The sequence below is a fragment of the Anas platyrhynchos genome, chromosome 3 (assembly GCF_047663525.1).
Source record: "Anas platyrhynchos isolate ZD024472 breed Pekin duck chromosome 3, IASCAAS_PekinDuck_T2T, whole genome shotgun sequence".
Classification (NCBI taxonomy): domain Eukaryota; kingdom Metazoa; phylum Chordata; class Aves; order Anseriformes; family Anatidae; genus Anas; species Anas platyrhynchos.
Window position 1 is genome coordinate 30,210,694 of NC_092589.1, and position 15,011 is coordinate 30,225,704.

General features: G+C 34.4%; 1 protein-coding gene across 17 annotated transcripts in view; it reads right to left on the reverse strand.

Annotated features, from left to right (window-relative positions):
* The window catches only part of CEP170 (centrosomal protein 170), a 101,710-nt gene that overhangs the window by 28,517 nt on the left and 58,182 nt on the right, over window positions 1-15,011 (reverse strand). For 12 of the 17 annotated variants that reach the window (XM_072035620.1, XM_027453832.3, XM_038177266.2 and 9 more), the window contains 2 exons: window positions 7,854-8,003; window positions 1,579-1,705 (listed from right to left, as the gene is read on the reverse strand). In XM_072035620.1, coding sequence (XP_071891721.1) covers window positions 1,579-1,705; window positions 7,854-8,003 — 277 coding nt within the window. The remainder of the gene's footprint in view (window positions 1-1,578; window positions 1,706-7,853; window positions 8,004-15,011) is intronic. The other 5 variants (XM_072035629.1, XM_072035631.1, XM_072035630.1 and 2 more) reach the window with 1 other exon arrangement.

A 15,011-nucleotide genomic window follows, 5' to 3' on the forward strand; every position in this document is an offset into this window, starting at 1 on the left:
TATAATTTGGACAGAAAAATATGAATGTGAAATTGTTTTTTTGCCTAAAAAAAAATAATCCCCAAATTATTTGTTTATTTGTTAATGTCACATAGAATTGATAAATGTTTTGGAGAAATCTCTGCTGCTACAGTTTTACACTTGTTTGAGGACCCAAGGAGAAGGGTGCTTGTGGTGGGGAACAAAACAAAACAAAACAAAAAAAAACAAACCAGGAAACTGAGTAACAAGCTTAAGTTTGTTCTGCAGAAGGTCTGACTGCTGGGCAGAATGCTGAGACCAGGTTTCCAGACTAAGCAGGGAGAGAATCACAGGATTCCACTCTGGAAGCTGTAATGGCTTGGTTTTAATCAATAGAAAATGCATTCTTCTGAGAAACTAAAAAGTCAAAGATATAACTTGCTCTGAAATTTAACAGACATACGTATTCTTGAAAATCTGAACAAAGCCAGCAGCTATAACAAAAAAATAGGGAACACATATTATATTTCTGAATGTAACTTTGTAGAAAAAAATATTAACTAAAAAGATGCTTAGTACCATAGAAAAAATAATTTATTCTACTCACCAATGTCTAACAAGAGGTTATTGGACACATTCTGTAGATGGCAGTGTATCTTCCAAAGGGTGTACACAGAAAAACACTCTGTACTTTTAAAGTACACTTTTTCCCTAATTAAAATTTTTTTAAACTTTGTTGTAAATTTCGATGGCTGGAGTTGCAGAACACAAATCTCTCTCCAGCAGGTAGAGTTATAATTGGTTAATTTTTGGTCACTAAGAAGCATATCATTTTTGGAATATGGAACATTCATTGAGATGACATCCTTTTGCAGTTACCAGTCAATTTTGCAACAAAGAGCCACATTAACTCACATAATTTGCAGAAGACAACTGAGGAACTACTTTGCAAGACTTATTAAATTCTACCTCGATATGCAAATACCAGTATTAAAATTCCACTAAATTACCATTTCTAGGCTGAAACTGAGAGGAAGAAAACAGAAGGTAAATAACATAAGCAACTGCTTCACAGTCAAGAGTGCAGACCTTAAAGAACATACTACTTAAAGTCACAAATTTCAATAGCTTAACTAAGGACAGACAGTTGTTCATTGCTGGAGATAAAGTATGTTTTCTATGTTTCCAAGATCAGGAAGTACACTGCTACTACTCAGCTAACTAATAACTGAATAATGAGTTTCAGGTTGGACCGTTTAATATTAAAAATTAAAATCCTGTTTTGAATTCGGGCATTACTGAAAAAGATGTAAAGAAAGAAACATACTATGCAGACCAAATCAAATCTCATTCAAGTGAAAGTTTCTTTTATATCACACACTTTTTTTTTTTTTTTTTTAGTAACATTCAGTTTAATTTTGACACTCTTCTGTCACATCAAAAACACAATCACTGAGCTTGTTTTTCTGTTGCTTCTTCTCAAAGACATGGAAGAATTTCAGGTGAAGATAATGTGCAAAGAGTAAGAAAGTTACTTGTTTATGTACATAACTGCTTTTTTCCCCTTTCAGAGGCTTCTTCATCAGATATTATGACAACAAGAACTGCTTTTAGTACCGTTTTCTAGTGGAGCAGGCACAGGTGACTCCAATCTGATGTCATCATGATCATGTCGTGTGTGATTGGCAGCCAAACTGGCCCACTGTGATACCCAACGTTTACTTCCAGGGGCAGGAGAACCTTCCTAAGGAAGATAAAGCAGAAGAAAAATTACTTATAGATTAAAAGCATGCTCTCGTTACAGGTTTTCCTGTAACAGAAGTGTTAGACACTTTTCTTGGAGGAAGTTGAAAAAGGAGTTTACTTCAATAAATTTTAGTTATCAGTTCTATAATGGCAACATATATGTAAGCGACTCTATATAGATACAGAATCAGTACAGAATAAGCAGCATTTCCTAGTGCAATGAACTTTTAATCAGAACCCATAGGAAATACATTAGAACACTTGTCTGCTTCAAAACAGAAGAGCAGGAGATAAACATGGTAAGTGTGTGCACAAGAAGTAAGAACGTGCTTTGGGAAGATAAGAAAGTGACATTTTACCAGCTTAAAAGACACTTTTGTCCAGATACAATATTGTATTTACTTATTTCGGGAAAGACTACCTCAAGGACTGAAAGAATAAAATAATTTGTGATGGAAAGTAAAGGAAGATCAGATCACTTGTTTGGCCTAAATGACAGAACAAGCAAAGATTAGTTTTATATCTTCCTACTGGATCATTATCTGATTATTTTGTTTTTTTGTAGCTGACCTGAAAAGGAAATTGATTTGATATCCTGAAGGGAAAGCCATTTGAAACTTTTTTCCATTTAAAAAAAGAAACACAGAAAGCAAAACAGCTGCTTATGCTGTATCCTTATAGTACAAAAAACTTTTTTTTTCCCCAAATCAGATTTCTAAATATAATGCAATATTCCTGTTTTATTCGATATACTATAGTTTTGCTTGCTTACTTCCCTAAAAGAAGACAGCAGACAACTATGGCTGTACGTATATGTATGTACACGTGCACATGTGTGGGCTGTACACTACTGAAAGCTTCATAAGAGTTTAGTTGGTCAACCTTATTGGAATCAAAACACAAAATTCTGCAAATAAGAAAAGTCACTGATAGCAGCTCCATAAGTTACATAAGTATAGACGAGTAAAACAAGAAATTACAATTCAAGATCAATAAGAGAGATGAGAAGGACATGAAAATATGAGTAACTTGCTTCATAAGAAAATTTGCAGGTGCTATTGCAAAGTTTAGATGGAGCTCTGCTGCCTGTTCAGATCTTGGCATTTATATTCAAAATGTTGATTTTTGCCTAATTCATTGGCCACTCTGGGATTCCACTCTTTGATCAGGAACCAACTCTTCATATTTTATAAAATTTATTTAGCAGAAATGGAATGGTGAAAAATGTCGTCTAGTGTATGAGGGTTCTTTCAAATTAAAAGTAACTTAGACATCAAATGTCTAGGAAAACTTGAATTTATGGTCATGAATATCTCTTAATTATATGGATGACCCTAATTAATGAAAACAAAAGCATCATGAATCTATTTCAGAATGTTATGAATGAAGCATGTACAGACCGATCAAATCATCAACTACTGTGTCCACATGCTAAATTAATCTTATAATAAAAATGTTACAAAATAAAAATCTTAACAACAGGAAAGTAGGGCAATTCAATGTTTCTGATATTTATGGGCATTTCTGAACACAATGTAAGGAAAGAGTGCCAGAATGAATCATATTACAAAAAAAAAAAAAAAAAGAGGCAAAAATGTGCAGCATTTATGTATTGACAACAAAAACCATTGCCAGTGCTGATGCTTCATTTTTCTTTCATGTCTAAAATTTGTCTACTCTATTTTCTTGTCCCTACTAGCAAACATCCATCTTTAATAAAGCAAATAATTGCAGCCTAAAGTAAATATGATAGCAGTCCCAATTATCTTTGCTACAGAAAATCCTAAATCTTTGTGTACCATCTAACCAGTTCCATACAGATACGATTTCTGACACATAATCAGCAATCTGAATTCCACTTTGCAGTGAAGTATAAAGATTTTGTGAATTAATTGTAATTACCCTGCCAAAAAACCTTTTCTACAAAGCAGTAGATGCCAATGTTTTTCATCAACTCTCTGTATATACAAGCACAAACAACAAAGCTATCAAGTTTCTTTTAACAGTAGTTTAAGCATGGAGATTTTAGTACTTTACTAAAGTTACAAAATGGTTTTTATTAAATCTAATATGCAACACTATAATAAAGCTTAACTCCAAACAGATTAATATCCAAATGTGAAAGCTTTATAAAACTTTTAGGATAACAGAACGTGACCTTTATTTATTTTCCTCTACTATTTCACGTGTTTGCATCTTGCAGGCTTTCCATAAGCAATCCTCCAAATCTTCTCTTGAATAAAAACAGGAGTTTCCTAGTTTTTTAGGCTTACTGCCAGGCTTACATAAGAGACTCCAGCATTTTAACATTGCATTGCATCTGCTTTCCTTTATGTTTATCGTATATTCAAACTGAATTTGAGAAACACATCCACAGAAAAAATACCCATGGATTTCTGTAGACAAATTTTGCAGCCTGAAGATTCAGAGCTTTGGGTTCTACATCTGAAAAAAGCCACAGCACATGCAAATGACACCTGAAAGCCTCTCCAATACTTGGCATTTCACAGCACAATAATAGTAACTTTAAATAAATTTCAACAAACAGAATCAAAGTCTTCTAAGACACACGTTCCAATCGTTTCATGTTGTAAGAATCAGACTATGCCATCCTTTCATGAATTTAAGTGCCATTTTGAAAGCAGTCTTCTGGCTTCTCCCCTTTCCTTCCCTGTTTCTGAACCACATTCCTCCACCAGTGATCTTTTTTTTTTCTTTCAGATCTTCGTACTCATTCTATTTATAACAATGTTTCCACATTTGCTTACAGAACAACACTGACATCTATCTCAAATATTTCTTTTTTTTATTCTATTGCATTTACTTCCCTAACAGAGCAAACCCCACATCATACCCATGTCAGCTACTGCTTTGCTATAGTAAATAAATTAAATGGTATCAAGCTCTTGTAAAGCAAATCTCCATTCATTTAATCATCTGAGCACACCTCTCTGTAGTTTAGAATTCACCCCTCTTAAACAAGAATGGTAACAAATCTCACGCCAATATTTCAGTTTCACCACCACTTCCCATCAGAGACAACACTTCCCATTTCTACTGGCAATATATTGCCCAGTGCATCCAAAAGTCATGTTTGCCTTTTCACAGCCATAGGACCTTGGTGACACAATCATCCTACGTTCTAAGTTCATAGCATCTAAGTTCAAACAAAAAACAAGCATCAAACTTCAGACTCAATGGTTTCTCTATGAAAGGATAGGGAATTTGTGTAATAAGATCAGACAACAAAAGGGCATAGAGCCTATAAATACGTGTGCCGCTCTCTGCTTCTAAGGAGCAATACAAGTATTTACACGAATAAAGTTATTCAGTATTCACAATGTCAGCACTATTATTTACTTTAATCTTCAGTGACAAAGACATGAAGCAGGCATTCAAAACAAAAAAAGGAGCATTGTCAGCAATGGCACTGATGACCCTGCAGACACAGAAAAATAAAAGAGGTATGTCCTTAATGAGTACATCAAAAATGATATTGATAAATCATGTACATGATTTAAGAACTGTGGCTAGCATATAGTCACTGAAAATTAAATGGAAGTTTGATGGATAAATCATAACCCTAATTCTCTTTGTTCTCTATCATATTTAATATTTTTTCTTAAACCACACTTACCTTGGTTTGCAAGTGGCAGCTCATAATATAGAAAAAAAAATTAAATATTTTACATAAATGGATTTAGTATTGTTAATGCTTCTTTTTGATGCTTATAACCATTGAAAAGGCAAGAAACAGAGCATGCAAGCTCAATCCAATTGTGTCAGACATTTATTCTGCATTTCATCTAGTCTCATGACTCCTTCAAAGTACCAAAGCTTGTCATATCAAAGGAAAAAGGGAGAATTTCTTTATAAGTAAAGCAAATTGTATTCCCTTCAAAGCAAGTTATTTACAATGTGCCTTCTAAAGTGAATATATTTAAACTCAGGATAATCTTTCAACCCCAAAATTATTTTATAAATCCTCATAATTTCCCAAGCCATCTTTTTCATCTTCCAGAACTAAACACTCTTTAACTTTTAACCCCTTCTTCTATGTCAAACATGTTCTGATTACATCTCATTCTTCTAAATCATCTATAGGTGCAACTGTCATAGGCAGATGCAACAAGACCTCCCCACAGCCTGGAACACTGAGCTACCCCAAGGTTACCTGATTATTTAGGCAAAATCTTCAATAAGGCTTATTCACTTAGGATCTGCAGCTCACTAACACAGTAAGAATTCCAAAAAGCACAAGTGAAAAAGCTCACATATAACAAGAATACGATGCTCATGTACTTTGCAAATCAAACACACCTGCCTCTCCCTTTCCTAATAATAAAACAAATAATCTGTTTTGGTTAAAAAAAATAAAATAAAATAAAAGTTTAAATATTACAACCTTCTCTCCAGTTGAACCAATAGTTATCCTCATTACTATTTCCCTACTACAAAATTATGAAACACACCTCTTTTTCTGAACTAGCTTCTCTTTTACTTCCACATATGTATTAACTTACTTCTATTTTTAAGTTTCTCTAGTAAGCTTTTTACCAACCTTCATTTACCCTCATCTCTTTCTACATTAATTCATGCTATATCCATGTTGTTTCATCTCCTTTACTTACAGAGCAATTACCATTTTTCCCCTGCTATGCCTCACAATAATCCTATAAATTATGACTACGCCAAGATAACCCACTCCTTTCCCATTACATGAAGAAAGCTTATGTATTCAGCAAAGCATCCATAGTAATAAAAAGGGACCATTTTTGTAATTTCAACTTAATTCAAAGGGAGTGTTCATATGCCATTGCCAGAAGGGTTCTTAAACCTGTCCTATGATTGCAGAAGTCCCGGTCTTCTCAAATCAACCTGTTATTTGTGAAGTATGATACCTGGAAAGCTCAATCATGGTCATAAAATAAATCATATATTCTTCTGCTGTTATAAATAGGAAAAAATACAGAAATGGAAACAAATCAGTACTTTTGATAATCTTGAAAACTCACAAGGCACAAAAGAGCTGAATGCTGCAAAAGGCATGAAAAAGGGTAAAATTGCACTTACAGATTCATTCAAAGAAGCAAGGTACAGTAACCTTACAAAAATGACTTGAAGACACTAATCTAGATACACTGACTTATTTAGTGTATCAGGGCTGCACAGTAGCCCAAATACAAAAATGACAATGTACAATTTTTCTATGAAAAGCAGTCTTCTACATACCAAAACCAATACATTTGCATGGCAGGCAGACCGTCGTACTTTAAGCTTTTGATGTCTTCCAGAAAAATTGCTTATTTATAAAGTTTGTTAATTTACAAGATGGTATTTCAGCATCAATTTGCCATGGCAAGCAGAATAAATGTGATGTGCTTCGTTATCAGATTTAATTCTGCTCCAGTCTGAGCCTGTTCTATTTCTAACACATTTTTAGCTATCTTTTATCCATCACCATGATATCAGAATGTCTCCCAGGATTTCAATATGCAATATGATTAACATCTAGCTCATGTGCATATTTTGAGTCATATACAAAGAACAGACATTTTCCTTTGCCTAATCTTTTATCAACTGATTTAATTATACTGCTTCTGAGGCAACTAACATAAGTGATTTCTCATGAGTGGCATCTCACTTGAGAAAAGAAACCCTGAATTTAAAAACCTCTGGCTTCGTTAAAAAAATAACCTGAGATGTATTTTTTTTTCCCTAGCTGGCTTTGTATCACACATTAAATGCATATACCTTATTTCTGAATTTTAATATAGTTACTTGCTTTGGGCTATAAAACATAACCAGCTTTTCCTCAGTTCCACTGTATAAACTACAAGAAACATATACTGTGCAAATGTGTGTTGCAAAAGCAATATTGCAACAAAATTCTTGCTACATTTCCCATACACTGGTATTAGTGCATATGGAAAAGTAGCAAAGTTTAAACTTTTCCCAATTTTACTTGCCTCTCTTTGACATAGAGATTTCAATAATGCAATAAAGGACTAAGAAAAATAAAGAACGTAGAGACCTGAGCTAATATTTTCCAGGCAAGGTTTTGTTTGCTCTTTAACACTTATTTTTCAATTATTAGTGCTCTCTCATCGGAAGAAAAAAGAAGACCATCAAAAGTTAAATTCTACCTCTGTGTCAAGAAATCCAGTTGTACTCAGTGGTCTTTTTTCTTCCAGCACTACTGTAGCAGAATTTATAGCCCAATCTTTTACTAAATCTTTCTGGTTCTCGTTGATAACAGGCCTATTATAATCCTGGCTGTCATCCACTCCAAATACCTGAAAATGAAACAAACCATTACACACATTAACCCAATACCATCCTGATACAATGTTCAATGTTAATGGATGGATGGTGGCATGCTGGATAGTGAGTTCAAGTACTTTTTGTTGTATTATGTTTATCTGACATCTTGATGAAATCTACAGATTAAATAGAAAAAATAGCTACTGCAATTTAAAAAAGAACAGAAATTTATGTCAACACTGACAATTCAAGGATCTGCTATCTGGAATGGTCACATATGAAAAAATGACACTGGTGAAAGAAACAAACAGTGAAACCAAAATTAATACAAAAATCATCATAAATCCATTTCCCAGTCAAGGAAAAAAATCAAAAACTAAACCCACCACATTTTCAGAATTCTGTTATTATCTAGTGAAAACAAGAAATGTAAATGCTTAGCTTATATTTACCACTAATACGCTCATTAAATTATTTCTTTAATACAAACAAGATTGCAATTTTTCACTTCTCAGGAACTTAGCATACATCAGAAGTTCACCAGATCTCACAATGTAGAAGAATCTCATTCAGATGTGCCTTGGTATGTGTCATCTACTTTGTTGTTTCTGATTGATGTTTATAGCATCCGTTATATTTATCCATGATATCCCTGCTTATAGTTTGTGAGAAATAATTTTCCCATGACATTCAAAACCATAGGTTATAGAGAAAAATACTAAAAAACATTAGGTATGTTTGAGCTATTAACAAGATAAAGTAGTGAGAGGGAGTTAAGCAGGACAACCAGCCAGTATACTTTCTGTCACATTTATTGAGTCATTAAGGAGTATCAATTGCTTTCAGAATTTACGTATATTTCAAAGATATTTAACAGAATATTTTGTACCTTGGAAATACACCTACCATTTATAAAATTTACATTAAAACTGGCTGCTAGAAAGAAGCTATAATATCAGCTTAATTTTAAAAAGTGGAAATGACTTTCACATGTGTTATGCCCCTACAAAAAAAAAAAAAAAAAAAAAAAAAAGGACTAGTACAAAAGAGAAAGAGCTACAGAATTATTTTTTTCCCCCCAAAAAAACGGTTTTGCAATTCAGTTTTGCACAGTAAAGCTAGAGGCCTGGTTTATTAAAATCCTCCACAATGTTTGTGTATTTTAAAGGGATTCACCACTAGATGGCCACAAACCACAATGTTTGTTAATGTCTAAGAAGCAGAGGAAAGAAAAAAAAAAAAAAAAAGCACCCAATGATTCTGCTCCTGTTAATACTCCCCAAATTTAATAAAAAAATTACATCATGTCTAGGTGTTCTTATGCATGAGTTGCTTGAGAGTATTTTATAAATATTTATTTCCTTAGAAAAAGTGTAACAGAACATAAAACTCCTCTCTGTAAAGATATACTTCTGATTTGTACAGTTGCAGCAACTTTTGAAGACAGGAACAAACCAGTTGTCATTCAGTGCCTCCTTTCTTTGAATATATCGGTACTTTGCAGCTTTTTCCTTGTTTAATATAGTTCTACTGTCTAGAGTTTTCTATGCTCTTAAATTAAATGAAATTCTAATTTTATCACCTCAGCATCTGAAGGAAAATATCAATTCATACTTTCATAGCTACAGGAATCAGGACTACAGATGTAAAATGTTGCTTACAAAACTCTTAATATTAGCTGGTGGCACACTCATTTACTATGCTGAATTTCTTTACTTGTATCACAAACGTGACCTAGGTTTCTTTCATTCAGCGTTACCTCTTCCACTCTTGACACCTTTTTTTTTAAGCAAATTTTAGTTTTCTTCTTCCATTATTAAAATTACAGCAAAAGCAAATTTGAATGTTGTTTTTTTTTTCTTCTGTGAAAGGCAGTATTTGCAACAATAAGATCCAAGTAACAGATTTATGTCCTAATACTACTTCCAATGTACCCTCCATAAATAAAGTGGGGATATTAAAAAACTAAAAATAACATAAAAATAATTTAATAACTAATAACTTATAAAAAAAACTTACTAAAAATATAAAAATAACTTATACTTAATGCTTCACAAAATTCAGAACATTTCAGACACACCAGAAAATGAATACTGTCAGAATTTCAGGATTAACCAATCCACTTACAATATCTACCTAATAATGAAAATACACTCTCAGCATAAACAGACATGGAATAATCTAAAGGCTCGTGCTGGAAACTGTATTGCTTCCATCTAGAAAAAACGTTACTTGTACTCAACTGGTTGCTGTTGTAAGGTTTGTGTTTAGGTGTTGTGATTGAAGCCTCAACAGATAAAAGCCTCTATCCTCCTAAAGAGACTGAAAAACATTCTTCAAGATTTCCATTTCTTCAGAGCTTTCTGTTCTGTAAGTAACTTCATGATTTCAAAGGAGATAACTTAACTACAACTGAAAAAAAAAAAAAAAAAAAAAGCCAGAGGAAATGCTGGTGACACCTACCTTTGCATCTCTTCACTATTTATACAAAAAGAGTGAAGTTTCTTTCTGCAAAGCTTGCATTTGTCAGAAGCAGCAGCCATAGCTTAAACAAGAGGCAACTACCATCTCTATTTTGATCAATTGCTTTTTTGAGAAGAAAAAATGAAGCCAGATTACAAGATGCAGGTTTGGACATGGCTGAGTTGTTTGAAAACTAAGAAGGATTATTGTTATTATATTTTTTTTAATTAATTTTGCAAAAATAGGTAAAGAGAGTTTTGACATTTGTTTATGACTTCGAAAACTTTCCCAACCATCTCAAATCATGGGTATCCAAGCACGCTGCCAGTCAGTGAAAAAACAGGTTTGCTAAGTTTTTGTTTGTGTGTTTTTAATCACTGCAAACAATAAAACTTCCATTAAATCATGATTTTGCTTTTTTCTGGAGAACACCAGGGGGATAGAGAGTAGTGTATTGCTTTGTTTTTGTTTGTTTGTTTTTTTTTTAAATTTAGGTAGTTGTAAGTAACACAAACAAAGCAATTCCTGTAAGTTTATTTAAGATATTAATACTGTTTTTAAACATGTCTTTTCAAAATGAAACTATAAACTCACCGAAGAAGCTAACTCAAAAGTTAAAGTTTTCTGGCCTGCTCTAGCCTATTATTGTTCATTTTTATGGAATGGTATTTTAGCAGAAAGACTAGTTTATTTTATCATGAAAGCTGTAAATTTCATAAAGTTACAAAACAGAAAATGGGATCATAGTTTTCCCAGAATCCCTGAAATATGACCAACAGGGGAAAAATCTAGGCACTGCCAAAATCTGCAGCATTATTTGGGGTTGCTACAGCATCTCCGCCACCCGGCTGTAATGGTGGAACTGTCAGAAACATTGTGTAAGCTGTGGTGGTGGGGTTTATAAATAACAACTTAATTGTTAAGAAGCATGAAACAATTTCTATTGCAAACCAGAACATTTTGAATGGCAGAGGAACAACAACATTTGTACATGAAGTCAAGCCTCGTTTATGAAACATAGTCGAAATAATGTTGTTTAGCCTCAAATTCAACTGGCCTGTACACAAATGGAATAACAAGTGATAGAGGGACTGCATCTGGTTTTGGTTCCCCAGTAGAAGAGAGACATGAACAAACTGGAGAGAGCTCAGTGGGGGCTGCCAAAGTGGTCGAGACTGAAGCACTTGCCCTATGGAGAGAGTCTGGGAAAGCTGGGCTCAGGGAAGGCTTTGGGGGTGCCTAAAAGCAGCCCCCCTGTACCTACGGGGAAGGCATCTGGGTGACACAGCCAGGCTCTTCACAGTGGTGTGCAGCAGGAGGACAAGGGACAATGTGCACAAGGTCCCCCCTCAGCCTCCTCTTTTCCAGGCTGAACAGGCCAAGCGACCTCAGCCGCTCCTCATATGTCTTCCCCTCTAGGCCCTTCACCATCTCTGTAGCCCTTCTCTGGACACTCTCCAACAGTTTCATGTCTTTTTTGTACTGTGGTGCCCAGAACTGCACACAGTACTCGAGGTGAGGCTGCACCAGTGCAGAGTAGAGGTGGACAACCCCTTCCCTTGACCAACTAGCAATGCTGTGCTTGATGCACCCCAGGGTATGGTTTCCTGGCTGCCAGGGAATGCTGCTGGTTCATATTCAGCTTGCTATCAACCACAACCCCCAGATCCCTCTTTACCTGTTCTGGGCAGTAGTGTTGCAACGTCCAGATGTATAACAACAGACATATAACAAAGTCTTCCACGTCAACAGGAAAAATGGCAGTTCTTGAAACATACTTTTAAATTTGAAACCAACAAATGGTAAATTCTCCAGTCGTGTCCCTGTGATAATCCATTAACATCCTGTGCTTCTCCCAGCAAAACAAAGGGACAAAATAGCAAGCTAAAAATATAGCAAGTCCCTGAGCATCATGTTTTTACTTGCTGGAACAAAAACCCAGCCTGACACGTACAGAGATGAACTACTGATGGCAAAGTAGTTGTACCTTGAAGTAGATATTGATAATTCCATCAATTTAACTTAGCAACAGTTTCACAATATTATAACTTAGAATATAACTTTACCAACATAAACCAGTCATTTAAAAACAAACAACAAAAAACTTTATCCGGTTTATCCAGAGGCAACAAAATCTGTGTAACACAAAACAACCAAGACAGTCCTTGCAAGAAGTACTGGCACATCTAGGGGGGATAGCGTGAGTTACAGGACCAACTCTGAGCACATGCCTTGTCCTATTCTACAGGGGCTTATTTTGGAGAAAGGAGAGACCTCTCTCCTTGCATGCCATGCACGTTTTCCTGTGAAAGCGGCTCACACACAGAACAGCTTTAGTGATCAGTTACTGGTCTTACTCACTTCTTCACCCCTCAATAGATGAGTTAATGTTATATTACACAGATAAACTGTTATAGGTCAGTATAATGACTATAGCAGTAATTAACAAAAGTGATGACTCTTTAAAACCATTTTCATTATTGATATGTGAGAACTTCTGGAAATTAAAAGTAAAAACCAGTCAGAAAAGTTAGAGGCAACATGAATATTTTTTCTGTATCACAAGGAAGAAAATGGAATAGCTAAAAAAAAAAAAATACTCGACATTTTCTCACTATGCTTCTAATAAACTTCTAAGTACTTGATTAAGAATCTTCTCCAGTTTTATCTTGTATCTTTCTATCTCATATCTTGTGTCTCATTTGCATGCATTTTAGAGTTCCTAATGTCAGGACATTATAGTTGCTTTTCAGTTTCAGGATATTAACTTTAAAACATTTTACAGTTCATGAAAATCACACTGCAGATGTAGAATACTGTAATTACTCAGTACTTAATGTCCACTCTTCTAGTTCACCATCCAAATCATTACTGAAGACAGAGATACAGATGGAGAAAAGGTCTTATGTGTGACTCTTAATAAGTTCACTCAGTTTATAGCAAATGAGGCATACTGGAATAGGGATTCAATTGTTCTACTAACATACTCTCTAAAGTTTCTCATCATACATCATAGATTTACTGCAGTAGTCCTGATAAAGGATATACAGTAAGTAACAGTATTATTAAGAAAACAGAAAGACAAATTATTAGGATAATAGTTACAATTCAGAGAGCCATAACTAGGAACCTATCCCATTAATAATGATATTTGTAAACCAGAAGTACATGAAAAATTTCCCCTCTTTCAGTTTGGACCTTAACTACAGTTAAATATATGTTTTGGAGAGGTATTTGAAAAGAAAGTAATTTATATGCTATTCATTTCAGTGCAGGCAGTCTGCACACAAGGAATAGAGCAAAATCCCAACACAAAAGGTGTATAAAAGAGAATTCAATGATGAATGTTTAAAAGGGCAAATTGAATCAAAGCAGAAGGCTAGTTTAGGGACAGGGGGCTATGTTGCACAGTGCATCAAAGATAGGACCATGGCAAAATAACAAGGAGCAAGTTATTCAATTTTAAATAAGTTATTTGCCATTGAAAAATGAAAGGAATGTAGATTACAATAGCAAGTATTTTTTGTAACTTTTTAAGGGAAAGGAAGATGATGAGTGAGTTTAACTCATGAGGGAAGGCAAATAAAAGTAAATTTCAAGAACTGCGCTGTGAACTGACACAGTCAAATCAGCAAGAAAAACAAAGAGGGAAGAGATATTAATTTGGAAACACATGCTGGATTTGGACACGGTTTGGATGTGCTAAACAAGGATAAGAAAGTGTAAATAAGCTGAAACTGTGAGGATGCTTTACTGATACGAAGAGAGGATTTCAAAGAGTGGGGAAATGGAAGAGGCTTTGGATCCATACTCAGATCAACTTGGCAGTGCTGAGCTTATTGTTCAGACTGAGCTCCTCATAATTCTTCCTAAGAAGGTAGTCTGAACATTCATAATATACAGTAAATTGGTTGTTAGAAGTTACTCATCTGGTGGAAACAAAAGACAAAAGACAAACATTTTCTTTATCAGTTTGAAAAAGTTTGATGAGCCAGAGTAAAATGCCTATGTTCATTTTGTGTTAAGCTACTGCAAGAACTGCATTTAACCAAGTTGCTTCTGAGACATCTGATTTTAATAGTTTATGCTTGTTCTTGGCAGTTAGCCTAGCCATCCCAGGCAAACAGACTGTGTCCTGTGCAGGGAGTAGCTCATGAATAGCCATGGATTTTCACAGAAGCTGTTTATGGCATTTAACTATATATTGAAGATACAGAATCAGACGCAAGACACGCTGGTATAAAAAAGCGCTACATAGGCAAATGAATAGATCAATGTGCCAAGTCTAATAACTTCCTCTTACCAGAAGCCAGTTACATATTTACATGCATACACATTTTGTAGTAGTTTGCTGTAATGAAAAATTCATTTTCTTTAGAATTCCAAATTTAAGAGGAAATGGTATGTTTAGAGACTGTAAGACTCCTCACCCTCCCGCAGCCCAGAAGAAAAAAAAATTACAAACACTGCATTCTTGCAAAAATTTATATCCTCAGATGACTTGATAGGCTTCAACTGTTCTACTGCTTTTTCAAAATTGTCATAAAATATAATAAAAATCATAAAATTGTCAAAAT